This window comes from Astatotilapia calliptera, chromosome 7, assembly GCF_964374335.1.
Source record: "Astatotilapia calliptera chromosome 7, fAstCal68.1, whole genome shotgun sequence".
Lineage (NCBI taxonomy): Eukaryota > Metazoa > Chordata > Actinopteri > Cichliformes > Cichlidae > Astatotilapia > Astatotilapia calliptera.
The window spans coordinates 53531444-53550244 of NC_137428.1; the positions used below are offsets into that span (position 1 = coordinate 53531444).

General features: G+C 42.7%; 1 protein-coding gene across 2 annotated transcripts in view; it reads left to right on the forward strand.

Moving 5' to 3' along the window:
* Positions 1 to 3678: 3678 nt before the first annotated feature.
* The window catches only part of LOC113026566 (A-type voltage-gated potassium channel KCND2-like), a 31725-nt gene continuing 16602 nt past the window's right edge, over positions 3679 to 18801 (forward strand). Inside the window, exons 1-2 of one of the 2 annotated variants that reach the window (XM_026175494.2) lie at positions 3679 to 4018; positions 4321 to 5507. In XM_026175494.2, the coding sequence (XP_026031279.1) occupies positions 4396 to 5507 (1112 nt within the window). In that variant the 5' untranslated portion in view covers positions 3679 to 4018; positions 4321 to 4395. The remainder of the gene's footprint in view (positions 4019 to 4320; positions 5508 to 18801) is intronic. The other variant, XM_026175495.2, reaches the window with a different exon arrangement.

An 18801-nucleotide genomic window follows, 5' to 3' on the forward strand; every position in this document is an offset into this window, starting at 1 on the left:
TGGGTGAAACGCTTGTCCCCTTCTCGTTGATTCCGAGCAGAAAGTCCTGAATAGAAATGATAAATTGAATTAATGAGTAGATTTGTAAACAGCAAATGTATGTTTTTTCCCCAGTGCTGTTAGTTTCATTGTTTTAGTTATGTCAGCAGTGTCAAGTCAAGAAAATAAATAAAACAAAAATAATGATATGCTTGTAATGACACAATACAGGTACTTTGAAGCGCACATACCCTGTATGTCCTATTTGCAGCTTCTTGACAACCAGCAGTTGTTAAATTACAGATTATCCCAACAATCCTGACAGGGATGAAACTAGTCATAAAGTCCTCAAGCATCAGCCTCCCACTCTGGGCAACTCCCTTCCTTGCAGTACATACTGGAGCACATGAACACGCATATAAATAGCTTCACACATGAATGTGCGCTTACACGCATGCGCGCACGCACGGATGCAGATACTAACACACCAGCTGGCATTTGCAATAAAAAGACAAAAAGACCTGTTCTATTTTACACATCCGCAGGGGGTCAATAACTCATTAGAGCCAAGGAAAAGGCAGAGGCAGCTGAGGGAGATGACGTGGTGGGAGATGGGCGATGTGACTGTGGGCTGTTCACCTGAGGATATCAGCGTGTCATTGTGCTCAGAGGTCATGATGACAAATTATGACTTCATTTAGCAGCATTTCATAAAACGTGCCCGGGCATCGCCAAGCCCGAAATGGGGTACTACACGTGCAGTTTGCCTGTTTAAGTCTCCTCTGACATTTTCTCTCTAACTGGGATTTTTTTTTTTTTACAGCTCATCCTTTTGTTTTTTATTTATTACCTTTATACTGCTTGTCATGGACCCGCATCTCATTGAAGAAGTCTATAAATGTAAAGTTTATTATCAGGTTAAACTAGCCCACTGTCCTTCCATCAAAGCCTTTGGAGAGTGTTCGCCTATGGGGTTCTCCTTAAAGGCGGTGTAGGCATTGCTGTGAGTATTTGTACTGCAGATGATTCATCGTGCTCACTAGTTATTTCTGGCCTAAACTTCTGAGACTGCCTCAATAGTTTCAAATATTTGGAGTTTCTCTATTGATGACCCGAATCAAATGGTGGCTGCCCTCTTGGCTTTTTCCTTAACAAGTCCTGGCGCATATCCAGTGAAGGGGACTCATCTGTTTAATCATCTCAATCACTGAGCTGGACCCAACTAAATATGGAATACAGAAAACAGGCTGCAGTGTGGGCTGCATCAGTGTACTACAGCGGGCAGACTGCTACTGTCAATGGATCAAATCCAAACAAATATAGCTGTGTATGTTTGTGCGCGTGTGTGTAAGCCCACATGAATGTCTAAGGGTTTATCAGACAGTGTGTGTTTGTTTTGGGTTCGTGCCTTTGGGTTACGACACTTAAGGAACCGTTTACAGAATTTATTCTGTTACACAACCTAATCCTTAAAGCCTCCGAGTCACTTCAGTAGTACAACATCAAAATGTCAGGAAGCACAATCTAGATAGTCAGAACAAGAGTGTAATTATATGCATCATCATCATCATCATTATTATTATTATTAATACTACAGACTGTTTTAAAAATATACATGCATTCATTTCAAGTCCACATCAAAGATTTCCATTTATGACCCGACGTCCAAACAAAATACCACAAAAACACCAGGATGATGTTTTCAACCTTGTTAAGGACAAATGCTAATTACATGATTCAAAGACTAAATCCATAAACACACAGACATTGTAATTAAATAATCTGCACAGCTCTGTGTCAACACCAGCCATCTGAAATGACCTTGGAGCTTCTTGAAAATTAGTGTGCTCATAAAGTGCTGCACGTTGGCACTTTGGATGATGTCGTTCTGACCCTCCTATCATGTTACAGACTGAAACTGTGCAAAATGACAGGTTCGTACTGTTCTTTCAAAAAGAACATATGGTTGAATGGTGGATTCACTTGTTGGAATATCTTGGGATGACTGATTTTACAAACTGAATGCAAGCAGAAATATAAAGAACAAAAGGCAAAAAAAGGAAAACCCAAGCTGTTAATTTGCTTCATCGTGTATTCATTTCATAAAGCAACTATTAAATGGCAGAAATTCTGCAGTCTAAATTATACCATATGTAGATACTAAACAACCACATTTACCTCCTTTTAAACTAAAACACTGATGCTATGTGAGATGTGACAAGCTTGCAGCTAGTCTGGCAACCACCTCAGCCTGTGTTTGGTGCCATTTGGCAACCGCTGGAATATTTAAATGCCCTGATGAATACATAGCCCCTGGGCCCGATGGCTCAAACTGAACACCGAGTGTGTTCTGACATGCTCAGCATACACTAATGGGACTTCTGACAGTCTTGTGCATTCATCCTACAAAAACCCGGCATGGTGCCAGAGGGGAACAGAGGCTGGGTGTGAATGTAGTGCACTGGCTGAAGATCTGGAAAGTAAAAGGCCACAGGTCAAACTGGTGCAACATCTAATGTGTCCATCAGGAGCCATTTATAGTGCCAAACTGTCCTTTGGCAAGAAAGGGAGCCCCTTCCTATTCATTTGCTACAAATTACAGTACTTTACATAAGAGCAACAGCTGCAGTAAATTTGCCAAAGTGAGTGAATCCACATATCTGCACTGACCGTCCATTTCCAAGGAGCCGCGTTTACTTAAGCATGACCGTTTGGCTGAAGCTGGAGAAGCTCTACAATTATGTGACTGCAGGGCAAAACACGCCTGTAATCTGTAACCTGCACGCAGGCGTCTGCACGAGAAGCGGAGAACACGGGTGCTGTCCGCGGTGCTGAAAAACAAAACTGGCTAAAACGGGAGCTAAATCCTTACTGGGAACGTGCTCTTTATGTCCCAAATTGCTGTTTTCACAGCCAAACATGGCCTGAGTCTAAACACGTGTTACACAGTGGACACAGCTGTCTCGATTCCCTTGGAAAGCCAATGTTGTTACGTTATAGAGCACGCCAGACATATAATTGATTATGGTTATTTTGGAAAATGTCAGTAGAGCGGTGTAGCCCAATGATGTTGACCTTTTAAGCTGTGTAACTCTGTTCAACAGCATTACACAACAGTGCAAGTCCAGGAAACCGTATTGATCAGGATTTGTTGCAGATCTGAGATCGGATGTTTGTTTTTATGTAGAAAAAAATTAAACAAACTCAGGCTGAAGATTACAGTCAGAAAATTTCGAGTATGCGCGCACTCACGTGTTCCTTTAAGCTAGAGTGGTGTCAGGTTTACTTTTTTCCCTCTAAATTGGTAAAAAAAAAATAATACACGAGTACATTTAAAAAATGCGCCTTGAGGAACTATATGTGCGTTAATGCGTCGACATAAAGCCGATGTTCATTACGACCTCCATAGAAAACAAACCACTCTAAGACATGTCATTATATTGGCGACATTATACAATATGCATAATATTAGAGCGGAGTAATATACGGCTGAGAGTAAGTCCCTGGTGTGCAACGAGAGGAAAAACACACAAACAAAAGCGTTAACTTGAGGTTTTGGCGATGCCGCCTACTGAGACCACCATTACGCATTGATTAGTTCCCCCCACAGTGAAGCAGCAGAGGAATTTCTGGGTGCAGATATAGGACCACTCCTCTCTCTGCATACGATTTTCTCTCCTCTCTCCACAGTCGGGGCTTGTTGGTGAGGAAGGGGGAGGATGGTCTTGCAGTCGACGAAAGGAACAGGAGTTTATTGAGGAGTAGCTGCAACGGGAGGAAAAGCCTGTGCACATGAGCCTTGCGGATGTCAAGAAGAGAAAAAAAGAAAGGCTCGCGCCTGGACAGATGACCGCTCTGTTGAAACACTGGCGCTTGAATTGTTTAACTTGTTGATGCAACGTTTTTCTACTGTTTCCCCCCCTTCTCGTCTGGGTGCAGTGACACATAGATGGGTGGCGGAATCGCAAGTATTCTCTTCCTATGATAGGTATTTATTGAACTCGCCGTGGATGCAGTTTAAAGAGAAACCTTCTTTAAGGTGGGTGTTTTCCCCCTTTTCTCTTACTCTTTTTTTCCCTTTTTTTTTTGCTGAGACCGGGGGTAAAAGAAGAAGAAACACGCCTGCTTTTATTGATGGATGATGATCGAAATCTAATTCATATTCTGCCGCAAAGTGGGCTTCCATAACTGAACAGTTACACTGTTGATAAGGCTGTGGAGAGTGATACTGCGCATAACACCATAGAGTATCAGTAAAAGTAAATGGGCTCATGCGTTTTCTTATCACATTCTGCTCCACAAGCCTATAACCGTCACTGTCCCTATCTGTTCTTCCTGCAGATGCAATTCGTCTCCGAGCCGTAGCACTGTGATAACCGGAGCAGGGTCGTTTTAAAAAAGAAACTACAGGTCAGCATGGCAGCAGGTGTAGCGGCATGGCTTCCCTTCGCCCGAGCAGCGGCCATAGGATGGATGCCCGTGGCGAGCACCCCGATGCCCATGCCTCCTCAAGACAAGAGGAAAGCCCAGGACGGACTTATTATCCTCAACGTGAGTGGGACCAAGTTTCAAACGTGGCGAACCACTTTGGAGAGGTACCCGGACACTTTGCTGGGGAGCACGGAGAGAGACTTCTTTTTCCACGAGGAGACGAACGAATACTTTTTCGACCGCGACCCTGACATCTTCAGACACATCCTCAATTTCTACCGCACGGGGAAACTACACTATCCGCGCCAAGAATGCATATCCGCGTACGACGAGGAGCTCGCGTTCTTTGGTATTATTCCCGAGATCATCGGGGACTGCTGCTACGAGGAGTACAAAGACCGAAGGCGCGAAAACGCGGAGAGGCTTCAGGATGACGAGGAGATGGACATGAACAATGACGTCACGCCAGTCAACCTGACGTTCCGGGAGTACCTGTGGCGGGCTTTTGAAAACCCCCACACCAGCACCTTGGCTCTGGTCTTCTACTATGTTACGGGGTTCTTCATTGCCATATCAGTGATGGCCAACGTGGTGGAGACGGTTCCCTGTGGGTCTTTGCCCAACAGGTCAAAGGAGATTTCCTGTGGAGACCGTTACGCTCTAGCCTTCTTTTGTTTGGACACCGCGTGCGTCATGATCTTCACGGTCGAGTACCTCCTCCGATTAATCGCGGCGCCCAGCCGGTACAAGTTCATGAAAAGTGTGATGAGCGTCATCGACGTGGTCGCCATCATGCCTTACTACATCGGCCTGGTGATGACCGACAACGACCAGGTGAGCGGTGCTTTCGTCACCCTCAGAGTCTTCCGGGTTTTTCGGATTTTCAAGTTCTCCCGGCACTCCGCTGGGCTGCGCATCTTGGGCTACACCTTGAAGAGCTGCGCCTCCGAGCTGGGCTTCCTCCTCTTTTCGCTCACCATGGCCATCATTATCTTTGCCACGGTTATGTTTTATGCGGAGAAAGGCTCCACGGCCAGCAAGTTCACCAGTATCCCCGCAGCCTTTTGGTACACCATTGTCACCATGACAACACTGGGGTAGGTGGCTGCAAAAGTCCATTAAAAAACAAAAGAAACAAACAAACAAACAAAAACCTTCAAGCGCTCGAGACACACCACAACTCACCAGCTCGGCTTTGTTACTGTGTCGATAAACACACATAACACACAACAATGAAAAAATTCAAAATTAATATTACTGCAATAATACCAACAATTAAACAATTATTATGTAGTAGTGTTCTCAACGAGCACTTACAATTAGCTAGTAGATCTTAATTTGCATAAAAATATTTTAGAAAATTGTAGCTGGGCCACAGGTGTGGGTCATTGAACGTATTAATGCTCAGCCAATCAGAGAGCAGGAGCAGTGTGCTTTATAGAAGCTTCCGTGGTCGATTCGCTCCCCAATCAGCGAGCCTGCCCCTCACAAGCACCTCTTATCATTCTGAGGGTAAGCTACCGTCCCTGCCGGTTTCTGAGGGTCGTTACCGAATGCCTTTCCAAAGGTTACCGCAGTGTCTTTAAAAAAGGCGCTTTTATTGTCGAGCTATAGGAGCAAACAAACTACAGCTCACTGACCACGCTCCCACATACCGCATTAACAGGCCAAATTAAAGGCAAAGCAACGTATAGGGGACACACACACCTCTCCTCTCCCTGCACCGCCTCCTCTCCGCCTCTCATTCACCCTCTCTCAGCTCCCCTCTCTCCGTTTCAACAAGGTGCAGTAAATATTTGAATGCCAATTTCATGCTCGCGAACACCGCCGGTCGCAACCACGTGCTGATGTAGCATAGAATAATTAAACTCGGGTTGGACGATTACATCAAATTAATTTGTATTGATGAGCGCGCTCAGCTGCACTGTGTGGCTTGCTGTTATTATTATTATTGTTGTTATGAGCATTATTCCCAGTCTTCTTTGGTGATGCGCTTTCGGACCACCTCTGTGTGTTGCAAACTTTTGTCACCGTCGATATGTTTGACCTGATGCCTGCTCGCATAACAAAACAAAACAAAAATCAACAAAAAAGGTAATGCGGAGTTTAAGCAACGGGGGAATCGCAATCACACTAAAGGAAAAACACAACAACGTATACCGGTTGCTTCAGCACTCGCTGCTGCTGCTCGTATGAGGTTGAGCACAGCCGCTCAGCCAGTGTTAGTCCTCCTCTTCGCTGATGACACAGAAATTAGGGCCCGGGTTTTAATTTCAAAATCACAACATCGCAAAGCAAACACTACAAAAACAAATTGCTTCTGGCAGTGTGTACTTGTGTGTGTGTCTGCAGCAGTGCATAAGCTGGAGCTATGTAAGGCACAGTCCTGAGAATATTAAGTTCAAAATGTATTCCTTCTTGTACTACTATCATTATTACGGTTGGTTTGAACTGACACAGGGATCTCCACATTGCGCACAACCTGATTGGGGGGGGGAATAATCCCTCTTGTTTTTGTCTTCCTTCACATCTGCATTGATGCAGCCACTCAGCACCTGAGTACCCCTCAGCTCTGCAGGCAGCATATTTTGTTATTATTATCATTATTGTAATTGTTATATAATTAAACGGTGACATTTCCCTCTATCTGTGCTCATGCTGCGGGTGACACTGAGTTAGTGGATTTTCTGTCTTCTTAATGGCATACAACTCTTCCCTCTGTGCTCACTCAATATCAGTCGAACTACCACTCACCCTCGAAATGACCAATGAGAGCATAATTAGTAATGGGCACGATCTGGTGATTGAAGCGAGCCACCTCGTACACAATGCTGCATCGGCCGTGCTTTCCATTTGGATTCAAAGCGCGGGTGAAGGATGAGTTGTGTAAGAGGGTTCATTATTTATCTTTGGGGAGAAACAAAGATATTGCTGCATTCAGCTCGGAGTCTTTGTGTTGCTCAAGATGGATTTGAAAAAGATGTTTTTTGCCGCGAGAGAACAAAACTGAAATGTCCTTGGTAATGGGGACATCTTTGTCACTCCATTGTGATCCATGACAGCCCGGCTGACAGATTCGCAACCTGAACCGAAGCCTTACAGTGCTGCAGAATGCTGCATAGTGGACCACTGCTGGAGAGGCTGAATACTCATCAGTGTAAGACAAAGTCAGCCCCTTCTCACGATCCATCCTTGTCTTTAAAGGCGTGCTTCTGAAAAAACACATCTCATACAAGCCTACAAACCAGAGTCATGTCTACTGATACAGCGATGTAAGAAAAGCATTTGCTATATTCTTCTCCAATCACCTTCAGATGCTTATCTGATCAGGGGAAATGAGGTATTCTGATGGTATGTATCAGAGCTCAGCATGGAGAAAAATTGATCCACGTCTGACAAATAGGTATTTAGACCCATATGAATGGGGTTGTCTTTTCATTCGCTGGCAAATAAGCTATTTAGAGACTAGCGGGTGCACTACTGGCTGGAACCTCCATTTGAAGCCTTTGAAAGCATTTGATTTCATTCTGTTAGTCAATGATGCTTTATGCCTGCATGGTATCATGATGCCTTTCCACTACATATATTTTCAATTTCCCCTCACTTGCACCCCGTGGAAGTAAAGACTGTGGTGTGCGTTCTCTCCCCTGCTGATGGCCCATTGATTGTGCTTAAGCAGACGTGCAGACATTGGGAGAGCAGGGGCTCCTGTTCAGAGGCACTTGGCAGGCAGCCTGAATGAAAGGGAAGGGTGCCTGGAGACCAGCGGAGAATCAATAGCACTGTGCAGCTGCGTGTCATGCCTCTGTGTGTCTACTCCTCTGTGCCACCAAACACAGGACAAGACCCACTTATCCCTCCTTCTTTATTGAGCCTAATCTCTGTGGCTGCTTTCGGATATCCAACAAAGAGGAATCTGCTTCTGCCGTGAACTTCAAGAACTGGGTGTAAAATATGAGATTTTTATGTGCAGCTTTGCGGTATCTTTGATAACGGCAAGTGAGTCTGAGGGTATAATTTAGTGTCTTGATTTAATATTGTTCATTTAAGCTGGTATTGCACTTTATTAGGCTGGAATCAGACATTGCAGTGTTTTCCTGCTCTTATTTTCTCTGGATGATCCACATGGTCAGGGTGAATTAGCTGCAGAGGGAGTTTTTGGTGCTTCAGATCTTTTAAGTGATTTAAGGTGTAATGGAGTGCACTGCTGAGAGCAGCTGTGAAAACGGTGGAAGCCAAGCGCAACCCACAGGGGAAGAGGAGTGGGGAGGACAGGGCTTAGTCTGGCGTAAGCTAAACCTAGACACGTTCCTCTGGACACTGGCAAACATTACCTTTGATAGACACGATAGGCTCGAGCTTCTGACTCAAACACGCAAGCCCACACACAGTTTCCATATATTGAAATGTACTCGTTGCCCGCCAAGATGCCTAGGAGGAATGGTCATTATAATTACTGATTTGTTGTGACATTTACTATGTAAATTGTCCTGCGGTGTAACAAATACGCGTGTACGCTGTAGTCACTCAACAGATGCAGAATTTATCACCATGCCGTTTGTCTGTGCTGCAGCTCCACCCACCAAATACAACCGGAACGGCTTGACAAGTGAGCCCTATAAACCTCTCAGGATAGGATTTATAAGACAGAGAAAGCAAGGTTAACAGACACGAGGGTCACTGTAGGGCCCATAAGCCAGCAGAAGTATAACCATTATCATGCTTGCCAGTTCTGACACCTCAGCCCCCTGGCGATCGAAAACTACAACGCAAAGCATCAGCTTCACGGTTTAGCGTGGTGCAGAGAGCGAAGCTTTTTGAAGTCGAAACCCTTCACCGCATGTCAAATGTAATTGAAACGTGCAGGAACAATCTGGAGGGCCTTTTACTGTATCTGTACCCAAGAGATAACAAACGCATTCTTGATGATATAGTCCTCATGCGGTTGGATAAGTTGCCGTGCCCCTGGCAGCCAATGCAGAGAATTTTCACTCTTTTTTTTCCTCTAATTCTTTTTTTTCCCCCTTCTGAGCTCGGCAGTCAGCGAGAACATTTGGTGCGTTTGATTATGTAGCGCAATTGGTGTAATTTTTGTGTTCAGTAGAATAAATTACACCACTTGCCATTGTGTATGTTATGCACATTATGAAAATCAGCAGTCCATTTTGAGCGACGTGATGTGGCGCCGTGTAAAACAGAAGTGGCTAATGTGAAATGTGTAGGCCGCCGTCAGCCTGTGGGCTCACGGCGGTCCTCCAGGTGCTTTATTGGGGAGGAGAGGTGACGCTAATACGAGGCTGGTATAATAGTCCTGAAGTGACAGGTGACTTAATGAGAGGAACCTGGCACTGAAATGTGTTCTGTGCGAGCTCCTTTCTGCCCATGCAAATGACTGCGAAATGGAGGAGTGGAAGCGAGGGGAGGGTACCAGGCAGCTTTCTTCAGAGGAGATTAAGATCATTGTGAAAGAAGGAATCCATTAAAAAAAAGTGCTAAATTGAAAACACGCAAGCCCCTGCATTTTCTTTCTCCTCTTTGTTTGCTCAAACAGTTTCACTCTGGCAGTTAGAGATTTAAAAGGGTGCTTTGAAGGTTTGAAGTGGAATGATTGATTAAAATCTTAAGGCCATTCACATATTGCATATTTATTACATCATACTCCTGTGCTTTGAAAGGTAGATGTTTCTATTTGGTTATTTGGGTGTTAAATGAGTTTTCAATTATATATATTTCACTGAAAAAAAAAATCCAGCGTCAGAAAGAAAATGCATTTGCGGTCAGTCAACCCTGAACTGAAAAACAGATTATGGCCAGCTGGTAGGTTGATGTCAGGTTACTGTGTATGTGAACTGACTCTAAAAGCAGGCATGCGTCACTGCGGATGGTCAGATTGATAAATAATCTATATGGCAAGGACAAAATGGCTGTCCCCCCCATTTGATTCGATTTCTTTGACAGCCCATCTTCGAGGCAGCCCCAATAACACTCATTCCACGAGGGGGGATTTTCATTAATTCACTTTCAATGTGCTGCATTAAGCAGGGAAATCGACTAGCATGTTCTGCACTTGGGCCTTGGTAAGGCAGTGCGAGGATATAAAATATGGCACCAGTGTCTTTTTTTTTTCTTTTCTTTTTGCAACTCCTCAGCATTTCTTCTTTTGTATTGTGAGCAACGTACGAGATTAATGGAATTTTTCAGAACAAGATTAAAGTTGCACCGTATGAATGCGGCATCATTGCATTAGGAAATAAGGAGATATGTGAGAAAAAAAACATCACCTAGATTCCATTGTTGCTAGAAAGCATTTGTTATGCCTGATTCCACTCCCACCCGATCTTAACAGCCAAGAAACCCCGATCCAGCCTGAGTGAATGAATGAAACGAGGAAATATCGCCTGTTATGTGATTGTGTATGATCTTGAAATTTGATATGTTGTAAAAAGACATCGGATGTGTATATGTGCCACAAGATCAGAGGATCAAACAGTTTGCAAATGATAAATCCAAGCCCAACAGCTATTTCCCTCTGTGGTGCTGCATGGCTTATTTACATACTCAGCATTTACATACAGATGAAAATGGCTTGTCTGCCATGCAGACGCACATAATGCCTCCTCATCACTTTGTTGAAACGTACAACGTACTCTAAATAGATTCTTAGGTTTAATCATATATTTTACAAAGAGCTTAGCATTAGATCAATTCAGTTATCATATCAAGATCAATAAAAATGTATTCAGCACAACACACAGAGGGTGTGCAATGCATTATTATTGCGATAATCCCAGAATCACCCATATCAATTAGAGGCCTTTCATTATAAAGGTGGTAATATTCACGGAGGTAATATATGTAGCAGAGGACCACTTGTCATGATTTATGAGGCTAATATATTTTCTGAGGATATCTTCACCATCTCCGACGTTGCTCATTTATTTTTTTCAGTTCTTTATTAATAAAATAACTACACGTGCGCTAAAGTGCGAGACAATTTTAATGATAAACAAGAAAATAATATTGCGTGACTTTTATGAACCAGCAAAGCGACTGCCATGTGCAAGCACAGCAATAAAGGAACAACCGGCCTGTGCGTTATTGATCCTGCTGATGATGATGTATTGATACACTAGACGAGGTAGTTTTACTTTTTGTGTGTGTGTTGTCATATTCTGTTGTGTTTCTTTGCAGCATCGTTTGCTTGTGTTTGAAGAAAGATATGACCCATATATGTTCTTAATGAGCAACCTTGACAGGAGCTGGTTACAGCAAACAACTACTGAGTGGAAGCAGTTTTCTTATTTGACACTGTCCTCCGAATAACAGTGACAGCATCGATAATTTCAGCAAGTAGCACTAAAAAAGTGAGAGAATTTTTTTTTTTTTTACTGCAATCATTTAGGTACCTTACCAAAATAGTTATTTTTACCTAAGCTGAGTGCTTATCTAACATAATCATGATTCAGAGCTAATCAAGTGATTCTTGCCAATCAACCAAACCATGCTTTAAGTGTAGCGTCGTTGCTTGCTACACCAAAACTGTTCACACATTGCACAGACCCCTTTTTATAGCTACAAGAACAGCAACTAAAAAGTTTCCCTGGAGAAAAACAGCGAGTACCACTTACTTGTTTAAAATTTCATGGTGTGGGTTTCACCATGAGGTCAACAAACTCATTATCAGCTCAATATGGTGTTGAAACAACAAAGGAATTAATTGGTATGAGCCACATGGTCACATTAACATTGCGGAGGGGGAAAAAAAGTCACTGATAATAAACTGTTGAGTTTTACATATGCAAGCCAATGCCCTTGCACTTATTACCTTTGTGTAGCTCTCAAACTAATCAGCATACAAAGTACAAGCTGTGTTTGTTTTCATGGTGAGCTGCAACATTTTTAATGCCCACTGTTCCTATGTGAACACTGCACAGCGCCCATATTGGCATGCAACATGGAGTAGTTTGAGGGAGAAAATGTCACCTTTTTTTATTTCTTAAATTTTTAGATGCCACCGTCACTACAATAAATGTGGAACTAGCAATCATCATACTGCTTTTTCAAGACCGAACCAGCCCTCGCACCCTTCTTGACCTCAAAATCCGACGTCGCAGCACGGGCGTGGGGCGGAAGAGTTTCGCAGACGATGGCAACGATAGGCTCGCCCGTCTCTGTGAGGAGCTTGGGAGAAATGTGTTGCTCTTTGCACCCACTATTTCTCTCGAGCGTTGGGGACAGCACAGCAAACATAATATCTTGAAATGGTGCCAGCTTTTGTAATGCCAGAGTGCGAATCTCCCTCCCCCTGACATTTGTCTCTTTATCAGAAATACCCCTCAGCTAACAAGCCTACATCTGTGATCAGCAGAGATTCAGAGATTATAGCTAACAGCAACAATCAGTCTGTTGCGTGAATGAAACAGAAACAAAAAAGCATTCAAAGTTGTGCTTTGCTTTCGTGCTTTTTCTGACACTTCGTTTGAAGAGCGATAGGATTTCACTGTAGATAAGGTTTTAAAAAGAAAGCGGTTCTGGTTTTAAAGCCTCTCAGCAAAACATTAACTAGGCTGAAATGAGAGAAGCACATTACCTTGACACCTACCCCAGTTTTTAAAGTATCTACTTTTAAAAGCTACACGGCATACATTCATTTGGCTGTGTCAGACTTTTATTGTACAGCAGTATGTTATGTTAACGCCATTTAATGCCATGCGTTTTGCAAAAAAGCTGAAATCAATATGGACTTTCATGTTCCCCAAACAAACGTAAGGCATGGGTTTTCATGAGTTTTTCGAGAAAACAATAAGACCTTGACGCTAGCACATTAATGGAAACTTTGTTTACAGCCATCCGTAATACCTGAACGCCTGCAGATTCGAGCGAAGTCGTGAATATTGATTCTGCCCGTTTGTCAGTCTGAACGTTTCTTCCAGCGCTTGTGAATCAACACATTATTTCATCAGAACTGAGGAATCTTGTGCCAGTTTACGCCGCCAAGATGCCACAATAAAAGCTCCTCGTGATCAATACTGATCCGGCTTGAATGAAATCCACAGTGTTCTCTGTAAGAAAAAAAGAAAAAACAGAAAGAAAACAGAGCTGTGCAAAGCTCACGAGTCTGGCTTTGAATCGAGCTGCCCATGCTAGCCACTGTTAACCCAGTTTCATTGTTGAGTCTTTGCCACAGGCTCCATAGATTATTAGTTTCTGTATGCAGCATGAATGATAAGAGGCTATGTCCCATTTCAGTTTAGGTATAAAGAGCTTCCTCCTGTCTGCCTGGCAGGGAGGTCCTGCTGAGATGAGGGATGTCAGCCTGTCACCCTGACACATGGCAGCTGTTTCCTGCCTGCCCCAGCTACTATAAATAGCTAAATATATCACCTAATGTAGGCCATTTGGTCAAACAGAAACTAAACAGGGCATGAGCTCTGGGCCTATATGTTTCCCTTTCACCTCAAACGAATTTCTCATGCATGGTGGTGTCACCAAATCTTCACCGTTTTATCCTTCTGTGACTATCTCCTTCCTGTCCAACGTGGATTGATGACATATTAGGTTGCGATTTTGCAGCGCCATCACTTTACGTCAGGTTCGGAGCTTCAGCTGAGCGAATGCACGCTCAAAAATCTTTAAAGAACAATTGTGTACAGGTTTCATTAGTATTCTTCTATAATTTTAACATTTTGATGAGATATTGTAGAGCTAAAATCCTGAGGCAGTAAATAAAGGCAGTCTGAATGATCCCGGCGCAATAGGCCTGCAATAAGGATCAGCTTGTGACTATTATAGTGTTTCATTGTGTGATTATTATTTTTTTAATGTCTCAGAAAGGTGTTGTTTTAGCTCATCAACATTTCAGTCACACACAACGCTGCGACACAATTAAATTACCACAAACTACGGTCTGCAGAAAGAGTGTTAAATCAACTCTTTGCTGTCACATTCTCGAGAACCGAGCATTAAATCTTCACAGAGGGAACCGGCGATGCTGGTTCATTGTGCCCACCCACCGTAAACTCAGAGCAGCTACACGACCGGCGGAAAGCAGCACATATCAGTGTCAGTCTCTTGTGTGTATTGAGCGTAATTTACTGTCCCACTGTGATAAAGCATAGTATTTTCCTTCCAGGTTTCTGTATAAACAGCTAGAAGCAGAAGTTGTTTAAGCCAATTTACTGGCATGGCTTCATGAATGGCAAAGCTGATCTGTAAGTCAGTGCGCCACTTTAGTCACATCTACAGTTGCAAGAAAAAGTTTGGGAATTGGCTTTAAAATTAATCTGCTTTTGCTGTGAATTCTGATCATTTATTTTCACAACACAAAAAACACAGTCCAACTGAACTAATGACACACAAACTGTTTAATGAACACAATGAAGAATTGCAGTGAACGGAAGTGCATCGTGGCCAAAAGCTTTGGCAGAGGCACCACTGCCACAATCAAAATCTTGCTTTTGTTTGCCACTAAAAGATTTTGTTGAAACTTATAAAAACTATTATGATTGCTCCTCACTATATCAGAGAAATAACAAAACTTTAGTAGCAAAGTGCATGAAAAACAACATTTGTACCACCCCAACAAAAATAAAACTCTCGTGCACCACTGTATTTCTACAAGAAATTACTTTTGAAAGGTGTTCCAAAAAAAGGAAATGACATTGGAATTGTGTGTTGCAAACTCATCCCTACATTTATTTTCTAGCACATGTATGGAGGGATTTGAAATCTAATACAGAAATCCATGAACTGTTTCAAAAATGGACTTTCCCATTACTTTACCAGGGGGAAGGATTAGAAAAGTGCAGGAGCACCTTGTGGACCTAATGGACCTTAAGGATGAGCGAGTGTATTTTTAATTAAGATATTTTTGACTTATTATTTGATTTATTCTCGTCTTTTTTATAGAGCAAACACTTTATTTTATTGTGTGTGTGAACCGCTGACCAACACTGATGCATTTCCTTCAGGATCAATAAAGTTTTATGATGAAATGAAAAGAAAAATAGCTGCAATATCCAGATATGAGCGTCCTGACATGCTACTGTAAAACGGTGACATTACTTAACACCAGCATGTTGGTACTGCAGGTTTGAGCACGTAGTCTGTTCAAAGCAACCATATGTTTGACTACAGCCTCACAGTGCTTGTGTTGCTGTAGAAGTATTCCGATTTTTGTAATCCAATTACACCCTGTTACTTTGTTTTGTTAAAATATATAACTATAACTATTCAATACTAAGACCCCTTAATTTTCTCAAATATCACACTGAAGGAGTTTCACGTCTGATTGCTTTGACATCAGTGTTACAGGATATCTTGTTAGAGAAATGTATTCAGCTGTATTTTCTCTGGCTATCTCCTTGATTAATTCACATTTTACTGAATCACTGTGCTGAGCATTACTTAAAGCACCCATGCGGGATGTCTGTGTTCCCCTGATAATGTGTCACCTGCTACAGCACAGAACAACTTGGGGCGAATTCATCGACTTCTGGAGAAAGAAATCGGCGGTGAAAGTGATCGCTGATCGTTGTCTGCCCAAAAAACTTATTATTGCCCAGTTAATATCAAGTCCACAGATGCATAACCATCTATCACTTGGATGTGTCTAATGAATGATTTTTGGGCAGTGATTCAGAGAAAACACTGTCGGTTAGAGGTGCGTGAGCACAGCGGCTTAGGCTGACACTTTTTGCTTAACTGGGTGCATTATGTTATCCATATAATAGATAGAATTATACAGATCTTTTGAAAAGGACGACTTTGTGTTATCCTCTGAACATGTAGTTCAAACAAAGTATTTCTGTGTAGAAGAACAGAGTACTTCTTAATCATTGGGGGGAAAAAAAGCTTGATTCTTAGCCCACAGTTTAAGCCCCTATTTTAGTGATTACATGCCTCACAGGGGACGCTAGGCAGAAAACTAATAAGGTCAAACAAGGCAGACATATTAAAGGTCCAAAAGGAGAGAGGGAGAGAAATTCCAATCCTATCTTGCCTATCAGTGCCTTCTGATGTTTTGCTGGTTGGATTTCTTGGATGTAAAAACAACAATACTCGAAAGCGCTATTTGAAAAGGGATAGACGGTAGCTACTGTAGATTGTTCTGCTTGTCTGGGTGTTACTGCAGTGTGGGTCCAGCTCCCATCTAGAGGATTTCCTGCCTGTGAATCTTGTTGCAGGTGTCCTACACAGGAGTATCTCAGTTAAGGACTGCATTTCCATGTGGGGGATTTTCATCTTTTTTTTTTTCCTTTTTCAAAGGTATTAGTGGGAAATCGTAAACAGTTGATGATTATTTGTATTTTCCTCTTAGCCAATTGTCTGTAATCCCACGAAGGAGCTTAAGAGTTAGATTTCTGGCATACACTCTCTTATCTTTACACAACCAACACAGACAAATGGAATGTATCTCACTTTGACTGAGGCCAAAAGGCAAAGTGAGTTGTGCAGAGGAAAAAAAAGCTGCCCAGATAGTTAACCTTAATAAAGGCAGACACTGCAGTCAATTCCAGAACCAGCTCAGCCTTATTTAATTGCACACATATGCGTCTCACAGTATTTTCACTGGCAATGTATTATATGGTGAAATCTGTGGTAGACTGTCCTCTGGAGGTCGCAGGACAATCATACCCGAGCTTTCACGTAAACTGATCCAGCATCAAAGTGTCAGATGTGACATTCAGTAACCTCCAAAGGAAACACGGTCTCATTTTGAATCCAAAAATTCCATTTTACATGGATTTAACTGCAGTTTCTTTCCCCGAGATTTTTGCGCACATATGTCAGAGACAGAAAACAAGCTGCGCTGCTGTTGTTTCAACTCCCATCGTCTTTTCTATGAAATGGCATCCATCAAAGTTAATGGGCTGTAATCATCACCACAAATACACTGTCACACGTTCCACTGCTCGCTCCTGAGTATTCAACTCCCAGTCAATGGGATGTAAAGAGTGACAAGCATGAGGAACACAATTTCCCATATCATTAACGGCTCCGAGTGAGAATTGGAAAAGAATCCACCCACCGCCCCCAAAAAAGTTTTGCCTATTCTTCAGATTTAGATTCTGTTTGCTCAACCTCTTCTGGGACTGCAGAGGAGAAACATTTATTAGATGCATATGTGACAAACAGTCAATACTACTGACGCCGTTTTTCAGGCACCCATCCACATTGTCATCTGGTGAAATAATTCTTATTAAAGTATGTCACTTGTTACTGACAGATCTGCTGCGTGCTAGATAGATTAATTTCCCAAGAAGCCAACTCTGCCAGCTTCCAATCAGAGTTCAGCGCATCACGTAGATCTACTTATCTCCAGGCAGTATGCTGCTGGACTGATCATACATCATACAGGTTTATACACACACACACACACACACACACACACACACTACTCTTTCAGTGCCTGCTATGGCAGAGCTCCAAGAAGAGCGTCCCTCCTGTATTTGCGTGTTTGATAGGATGGTTTAGCTAAAGCATCCCCAGAAGACAATTTGTAGACCTCAACAGATGGAGAAGTCCAATTAGAAAGTGGGAAAAATGAGAGATGAATGTCCCTGCTCTTTCTCTCCCGGGACAGACAGCTTTTCTTTCAGCACAGGTATTAAAACCAACACGTGTCGGAGGGAAAACATCACAAAAAAAAAGAGAAATAAAGGATAACGAGGCTGGGATTTGATTTCTTAACATGACACAGTCAAAAAAGTAGCCACCGAATATGATACAGTTTGCTCGCGCCACATCTACAATATGTATAAATGTCTCCTTATGTTGTCTGATTCTTCAAGGGCAAACATCCCACATAGCAATTGCCTTGCCATTAGCCAAGACCAAAAAAAGGAGAAAGAATGAAAAAGTGCTTAAATATAGCAACCCCCCTGGGATAGTAGAAGGAAGGGTGTGCTGTGGTGTGATTAAAACGAATAACCTTCATTCAGTCACGTTTGTTAACGGTACATTTGAATGTGCTGTCTGTGGTGGGGGCCAAAGCTGTGCCTTTATCTGCCTTGTCCTCCAAGTTTGAACATCATTATTCACCAGGAAGCTCGTCCTCAGCGCTGGCAAAGATGCCGAAGTTATAAATAATGGGAGTTGTGTCATCAAGCACGCGTTGGGCCTAGGTCGGTTTAATTCTGGCTTTTAGCCACCCCTGCTGTTAATGCAGACATCGCAATAAACCTGTTGATGACTGATAGATTGTGTGGATGCAAGACCAATTTTCACTGGCAAAATGACCTTTTGCTTTTGTTGTTGTTGTCGCCACGGCCCCCGAGTTATTACTTTTCATGTCATTTTTTGATTTGACAGGAGAAGTCTCGAGGAGTGAAATGGAAAAAGTAATGATGTCCCCATGTGCGTGATGTAGCGTGGTGCAGGTGGGGCGAT